At 36.9% G+C, this 7,726-nt stretch overlaps 1 protein-coding gene across 5 annotated transcripts; it reads left to right on the top strand.

Moving 5' to 3' along the window:
• Positions 1–282: 282 nt before the first annotated feature.
• LOC105055878 (transcription factor bHLH76) lies at positions 283–4,087 on the top strand. Of its 5 annotated transcripts, none has more exons than XM_010937885.2 (9): positions 283–396; positions 1,846–2,307; positions 2,405–2,632; positions 2,716–2,781; positions 2,863–2,931; positions 3,164–3,235; positions 3,356–3,538; positions 3,612–3,702; positions 3,780–4,087. In XM_010937885.2, the coding sequence occupies exons 2-9, from the start codon at positions 1,882–1,884 to the stop codon at positions 3,800–3,802; spliced, it is 1,158 nt and encodes a 385-aa protein (XP_010936187.1). In that variant the 5' UTR covers positions 283–396; positions 1,846–1,881; the 3' UTR covers positions 3,803–4,087. The 5 variants fall into 5 exon arrangements, with proteins under 5 accessions (XP_010936187.1, XP_019710015.1, XP_029123879.1 ...); XM_019854456.3 differs by lacking the exon at positions 283–396 and adding an exon at positions 423–814; XM_029268046.2 differs by lacking the exon at positions 283–396 and adding an exon at positions 831–1,764.
• The last annotated feature ends 3,639 nt before the right edge of the window (positions 4,088–7,726 follow it).

Genomic DNA, 7,726 nt, shown 5'->3' with positions numbered 1-7,726 from the left:
AGGTAATAAGATTCTACATGTTTTTAATAAAAAAAATGTGTGTGAGAAACAGAGAGAGAGAGAGAGAGGGATGTGAGGGTGCTGGCAGTGAGGAAAATGAATAGAAATGGTTCGCAGTGCGTCAGTAAAAAGTTATATCCTTCAAAGCTTGGTGTCGAAGAGAAGCACCTTCCCTCCTAAAGTGCAATAACAGTAACCAAGCGAGTACAATAAAATAAGCCCCTTCACTTTTTTAACGACAGGAATCCATCTAAAACAAACTATAAGAGCTCGCATGCTTTGGTTGGATTAGCTCACACTAGGCCTTTATAAAAATATATTTTACAGGGGGCAGTTGGCAGTGGTTAACACTTACAGCCTTTCTTTCAGAAAAGGACCATTTCATCTCTCTGGCAGGTAACAAACACCACCACTCTCTTGCTACTGCTTGTTTCTAATCTCCTGGAACTGTCTCCCAATTCCTAGTTTTCTTGCTGTTATATGGTTTCTGTGTGGATATAGAAGAATCGGTGTGGTTTTTAAGTGCCCATGCTGAAAACCTTTGTATTTTTATCCCTGATAAGTCACATTGGATGAGTTCCAAGTTATTCCAATTCTGCTGGTTTGACCTAATTTCATGGTTTGAGGCTTCTTCAGGTGTCCATTGAAGGAAATGCTGAAATAAATTTAGCTGGTGGGGTCTTTTATTTACCCTTTTTTTTTTTCTTGGTTACTTCTTTGCTTGAACTCTAATTCAGAACACAACAATATCCATTTCCTTTAAATTACATCTGCATCAGGTGCTTTGGTGGGATCTGCTCTGATACCCATTTAGGTAATTTTCAAAGGGTTTCTGTTTCTAGACATCTTAACTTTTTTTATATGTATGCCTGCAAGTTTCTGGCATGGTCTCCACAGAACCATAACCCATACAGTAGGATCTATTTCTGTAGGATTTTCAGCAGAATTTGATGCTTCGAAGTTTTCATGCATATCCCTTTCGGGGAAATGTTCAAAGGTTTCTCCCATTGGCCTTCTTTGGTTGCTGGAAAGCTTAAAAAATTTCTGCTTTGGTCCACTTCTGGATAAAATTTCTGCTGATTTTGAAGCCCCAGGGTCTCTGGTGGTTGCCTTTTCTGGAAAATTTCAAAGGGCCCTCTTGTTTGTGTAAAGAAAGTTCATGTACTGTGAAAATTTATAGTGAAGGCATTGTTATTTTCCTCTTACGGTCATACTTCCAAACCTATGTTAGGCCTCTCTTTTCTCTAGATTAATTTCTCCGTATTATTTCCCTGAAAATCTTATAGTTGTTGGCTTGCAGCTAGCTTGAGTTAAAACCCTAGAGAAAAGTAACTAAGGTGGTGGCTTTTCTTTTTCGCTAGTATATAGAGCTATTAAATGTTAGGGACCATTTCTTCTGTCTCCTTTATGCTCTGGTGAAAGGTTCACTTTTGTTGCTTGTTGGGCACTTTGGAGTAGGATATATATTATCTTATAGTTTTAAAGTAATCCAGCTGGTGCATTGCAGGCGAGAGATTTTATCTTGTCCATCTTTCCTGTTACTTGTGTATAGGATTCTTCTTCTAAGGGACTGCTTTTGGTTTCTACACCTTTGTGTAAAGCTGCTAAGATAAGATTAGTTGTTCCTTGTTGAGTCCTGCAAGAAATTATTAGTCAGCCTTCATTCATCTCTCTGGCTAAAGATACTGCCATTTGATTTACAGCATTTGCAATATATGATTTGAAGATTCTATATTGAGCCTTAAACACTTCAGGCAGTTGAAGGTGTTGTTTATCATGAATGGTTCATTTTGCAGTGTAGTAGTTTTGTTTTTGGATAATGATGCTTATTTCTTGTTTGAACAGGAAAAGGGGAATTCTGTAATTAGGCAATCTTTGCAAATGTATTCAGCTCAGCAATCTAATCAGGCCGTGAGAACATCTTCGATGACAACTCCCTGCTCTTCTGTAAATGTTACTGAACAATACCTAGTTACTGATTGGAACTCCTTTGTTCCGGTGGATCAAAATATGGAGTTTAATGGATCATCTAGTATCTCTTGTTACAATGTTAGGATACCACTAAACCAGGAAACAAATTGTTCTATTGGTGATACCCTGCCTTCTTCCTTTGGCAACGAGAGCTTTCCTGAGATGGTGAGTTCTTTTGATTTATCAAAGAGCTGCCAGATTTCAAGCGCTATCGGTCCTCCAAATTCGCCTTTAACTAATGATCATAGCTTTGGGAAATATTTCAAGGGGAAGAAAAGGAAACATATGGCTGAAAGTGGTGCTGTGAGTCCCCATTCTCCACTTGATAGGATTCAGGTAGATGAGTACTCTTCTTTCCAGTACCTCTTTTTCTTTTTTTCAGCATGCAATTTGAGGTAGTTGATAGCTTTTTTCATTGTCCATACAATCGAAGCCTGAGGCTGAACAGAAGAAAGATGTCTCTCCTGAGTCTCTCAAAACCCCAATAGAGAAAGATGAGAGAGAACAGAAGAGTGAATTGTACCCCGGTGTCACGACTCATAAACAGGCTGCTAAACATGCCAAGGAACATCTGCAAGATGGTGATGCTCCTAAAGAAGATTACATTCATGTCCGAGCCAAGCACGGCCAAGCCACCAATAGTCACAGCCTTGCAGAAAGAGTAAGTTTTATGCTAGTAAATCTTTCAACATTGTCCACTTATTTTCTCATTTTATGCCTAGGATTAATTTTCTTGACTTGCAGGTGAGACGGGAAAAGATCAGCGAAAGGATGAGGCTTCTTCAAGATCTCGTTCCTGGATGCAATAAGGTAATTTGTGACATATCTCTCTTCCCCTTGTCGCCAAGGCTTTTTCTTAGTGAAAATAAAATGTTCATTTTGCTCTGGCAGATTATTGGCAAGGCTGTCATGCTTGATGAGATAATCAACTATGTGCAGTCACTGCAACGCCAGGTTGAGGTATGCTAGTTAGCTTTCTTGCTCAATACAAATGTAATGGTAAGAGAAATTGAATCCTGATAATAGTGACCAAGGAGATAGTATACAATCTTCGCATTAGATTAATGACTTATCATAAATTTTTGCATATGTTAGAAATTTGTGTTAAATACTCAATTAAGAGTTACCATCTTCTTTCTGTACATCTTCACGGCTATTAATTAATAGACCTTGCTGCAATTGGAGTATGCAGTTCCTATCAATGAAGCTTGCAGCTGTCAGCCCAGAACTGAACCTCAACATTGAGCAAATCCTTTTGAAAGATGTAAGACTGTTTAACAGTTGGCAAGACATCTTGAACTTAAGATCCTTTAGGCTTTTATACTGTGATTTTGAAGTGGTAAATTGGTTTTGACCTTTTCTTCTTATGTGTCTCATTCTATAGATTCTTCATGCACAAGATGGAGGTTCTGCTGTTCTTGGATTTGGTTCAGGAATGAGCAGCCTTCACCCTCATTTGTATGGGTCATCAACCCGGGGAGTCATGCGGACAGAAATCATGCAAAATGTACCCAATTCAGGGGACATGCTTAGAGCTGCCCCACCACATATTTCCCCTATGGCTCAAGTACTTCGAAACGTTTCTTTTTACCATTTGTCAGGATTTTATGTTCTTCAATTAATTGGATCTTTGTACACAGATATCAAGTGCATGGCATGATGAACTGCAAAATATTGTTCAGATGGGCTTTGTTCCTGATGCACCTGCCACTGGTGGCACCGAGCACAATGGTATAAAATTGCTTACTGGCCTTCAATCATGTTGGAAAATTTTTGTATAGTTCATAGAGTCTCTTTGGGTGATGCAGGTTCCATGAAGGTGGAGCTATGAATCCTACATAGTGGAAACAACTTTATCCTTCTAACCGAGATGCTACATATCAGAAAGTATTTACCATTGCTTGGAATCTCTGTCAAAAAGATTCATGGCCCTGTGTAACCAAAGAACATAGTAGTGTGCAGCTTTACAGGCCTAACCATTTGTCTTCATTTTTCAGACGAACTAATGAAATGTTCATGATAATTGTGTATATCTGAGCTTATATAGCTGATTCAATTGGAGTGATCATTTTGATTGGTATTATATTGGTTGTATGCAATACTTGGGGGAATTGAAATGGAGTTCATGAATTATGTTAAAAGATGAGTGAACTAGTTTCATGACTTCAGTTGGAGTGATTACTCAAAAAATTAGTTGCATTTTACCAAAAAAAAATAGTTGTATTGAGAGGGGTGGCTTGTAGTTGTTTGTAGTGAGAAAAAGAAGGCTCGGAAGTATTAGAGCATTACTGCATTAAAGAATGAAATTTCTGCTATCATCTCTGTAACAGCCCAGGTTCTTGGGCCTGTAAACCCTTGACAGCCCAACGAAGAAAAAAAAAAAATAGAACGAGGAAGACTCCCGCTGGGAGTCTTCTTCCCCCCAAATCATCGGAGGAGAAGTCGAATCCGAGGGGGATTCAACCTCCCCTCCACTCTATAAGACCCTCCTCTCCCCCTCCTAAACAACCCACGATGATCACCGGTCTATTTCTCTCCTTTCTCCTTGTTTTCTCCAATTGAAGTCAAGGCCTCCCATACTCGTGCTCGTCGGAAATTGGAGCCGACGATGCTGTTAAAGCTTGAGGTAAGCCCTTCTCCTCCTTCCTCTCTTCCTTCCCCTCCTTTCCATGGTTTTGTGTACCCTCGTCGGCCTTCGAAATCGCCGAAAATCCATGAAAAGGATGAATCCTGTTTTGCTCTGTTTTGGCCGGACCCTTTCCTCTCTTTTCCGGCCACCGGCACCGTCGGTTGCGGCGTCTCATCCTTAGGATAGGATCCTCATCCTTTTATCTCTCTTCCCTGAAGGTATTGGCCATCGGTGACCGGCCAATGACCGAAAAATAAAAGAAAAAGTAGTGATCCCCTATTTTTCCGATCTCTTCTTGATTTCTCACCGGCTGAACCTCATCGTCGGCCATCCTTTGCTCCACCGTCGCCTCCACCTGCTGCCAGACCTCCGACGAAGCCGTCGCCCTTGCCGGAGCCAAGCTGGAGCCCCTCGTCCGTCCCCTGTTTCGGCCCAAGGAAGGCTGTGGGAAGAAAAAAAAAGAAAGAAGAAGAAAGAAGGAAAAGAAAAAGAAAAAGAAAAGAAAAAAAAAGAAAGATAAAAATAAAATAAAAATAAAAATAAAAAAAGAAGAGAGAGAAATTTTCTCTCTCCTTTCTCTCTCTTTTTCCTCTCCTCTCTCTATATTTTCTCTACATTTTCTCTCTCTAGATTTTCTCTCTAGACCTTTCTCTCTCTTTATGAATTTTATCTCTCTAGTGTCTTTCTCTCTCTGATTTCATCACGAATCCTAGGATAAAATTGATATGAAAATATGATGACCTGAGATTACTCCGAAATTCATACAGTAGATTAGATTCCGATCCGATCCATATTCAAAATTGATAACATCAATCATGATTAATTCATATTAAGTCACCCTGATATGATCTCTGATGATCTCGATCATTATTATCTTATTTGAAGGATACGAAGATTTTCTCTTCACTTTCTCTCTCCACTTTTTTCTTTAAAATTTTCTCTCTCTTCATGGATTTTCTCTCTCTAAAAATCTTATGGATCAGTGGAGGATCCAGATACTTAGATAAATCCTAATTTTGGTTAATCCTGAGAGAGGTCCTAGATTTGTGTTATTAGGATTGATTATCGGATAATTTTTTCATATATGATTTTTATATTTGATTAGGGTTAGGAAGAGATGATTGTCTGCATATGATATCGAGTGAAATATTTGTTAAAAAATTTATAAATCAAAGAAGAACATTGATTTCTGTGCTTGGATCAGTCACCGATAAAGGTAAGAATTTCTGTACATGATCACTATTATATATGTTATTTTATCGTTGGTTTTATCTCATTGATTTTGCATCGTTGGATTTGAGATTGATGAATTTGTTATATCTGAGACACTGTTATTTATTTATATGATTTTGAGCATGAGTATGCTATATCAATACATATGTATCAGCGATTGATGGCATGATTATATGGAATGACATATTAATTACACTGCAAAATTTGAATTGATTAATGAAGTCAAATATTATAATTTCATGAAAATAAAAAGAAAGAGAAATATGATTTGGACTGACCTTGTCATGTGGAATAGCTTGCCAGGAGCTTATGCCTGGGACAGCCCCCACAAGCTTATGTGTGGAAGAATCTGATCCGAGAAAGATCATGAATGATTTGATCCGAGAAAGATCATGGCCACTTTGATCCGAGAAAGATCATGAATATTTCGATCTGAGGAAGATCACAGAAATTGATCCGAATAAAAGATCGTCGCATGATCCTAGTAGTCCAAAGCCAAAGCCAAAAAGAAAAAGATTAAAGACGATGTGATAATAGAAGAAAATAGAAAGATAAGACATGAAACAATCGTTGAATAAAATTGTTTCACTTATTAAAATATGATAATGCATCTCTTTTGATAAAATAGATAATCTATAAATGTTTGCAGTATTCTGGACAGTAACATCGGCTTTTATGTGTTATTACTTATTTTATTTTCAGATTATATTATTATATTGATGTGATATGAGAATTCTTACTGAGCTGTAAAGCTCACACCCCTTCATCTTTCTTTTCTTCTCAGAGTTACAAGATGTCCATGGTTGGCTATGGTATGATTTGTGAGTGAGCGATGCATAGATAGAGTACCGTTGATATCTGATCAGAGGATTGAAGAATGTTAATTGTAATTATGCAATTTTATGAATTATTATTGAAATTAAATATTATGGTTGATAAGGTTGTAATGATTTAATTTGGCCTTGCATATTCTTTAGGGCTTCTCTAAAGAGTGTGCGGCCATCACGTATCCGATCTGGATGTTGGGTTCGGGGCGTGACAAAGTGGTATCAGAGCTTAGGTTTAAGATCACCAGAGATTATGAAGAAATATTAAAACTTTATGTAAGATTAATAGGATGTGACAAAGTAGTATCAGAGCTCAGGTTATGATCATTAAGGATTATAATATAAGTGATTTAAATATTACAGAGTAATAACAGAGTTTAGGTTATGATCATTGGGGATTATGATATAAGTGATTAGGATTTGATAAAATGATATTAGAGCTTAAGTTTAAGTCACTAGGGATTATGAAGTGATATCAAAACTTTATGCATGATCAATAGGATGTGACAGAGTGATATCAGAGAATATGATAGAACAGTACTAGAGCTCAGGTTTAAGTTACTAGGGATTGTCATATAAGTGATATCAAAATTTTGAGATTATAATCAATAGAGTATGATTGATAATATCAGAGTTTAAGATTATGATCATTAAAGGTATGATAGAATGATATTAGAGTTTAGGTTATGATCACTAAAAATATGATTTAAGTGGTATTTGAGTTTAAGTTATAATTATTCAGAATTGTAATTTTAGTGATATCTGAACTTAGGTTATGATCATGAGGAACATGATAGATATAAAAGAGAAGATTAATATTTAGATTTGAATCAATAGATATTAAGATGAAATTTATGCATAAGTGCATATGATATCTATAATAGAATTGACGAGTTATATCTTGGATTTCAATTAGTGGGTGGCCTGAATATAAGAAGAGTTGACCTAGAAGGAAGTGGGAGGTATTGATATGTTATGTTGAGTATACTGATGATTTTGGAATGCTAAACTTATATGGAAGAAATTATGATAATTTTTGATTTTGATGTTAATTATCTGAGTATTA

This window comes from Elaeis guineensis, chromosome 13 (genome assembly GCF_000442705.2).
Source record: "Elaeis guineensis isolate ETL-2024a chromosome 13, EG11, whole genome shotgun sequence".
Classification (NCBI taxonomy): Eukaryota; Viridiplantae; Streptophyta; class Magnoliopsida; order Arecales; family Arecaceae; genus Elaeis; species Elaeis guineensis.
This window is presented reverse-complemented; position numbering and strand designations above follow the sequence as displayed.

Bases quoted from the DNA above. Each gene is read 5' to 3' on its own strand.
- LOC105055878 (XM_073247876.1), top strand. From the start codon at position 1,777: ATGAATGGTTCATTTTGCAGTGTAGTAGTTTTGTTTTTGGATAATGAT. The intron at 2,633-2,715 runs GTAAGTTTTATG...CTTGACTTGCAG, and splicing joins GTCACAGCCTTGCAGAAAGA to GTGAGACGGGAAAAGATCAG. The intron at 3,703-3,779 runs GTATAAAATTGC...TGGGTGATGCAG, and splicing joins TGGTGGCACCGAGCACAATG to GTTCCATGAAGGTGGAGCTA.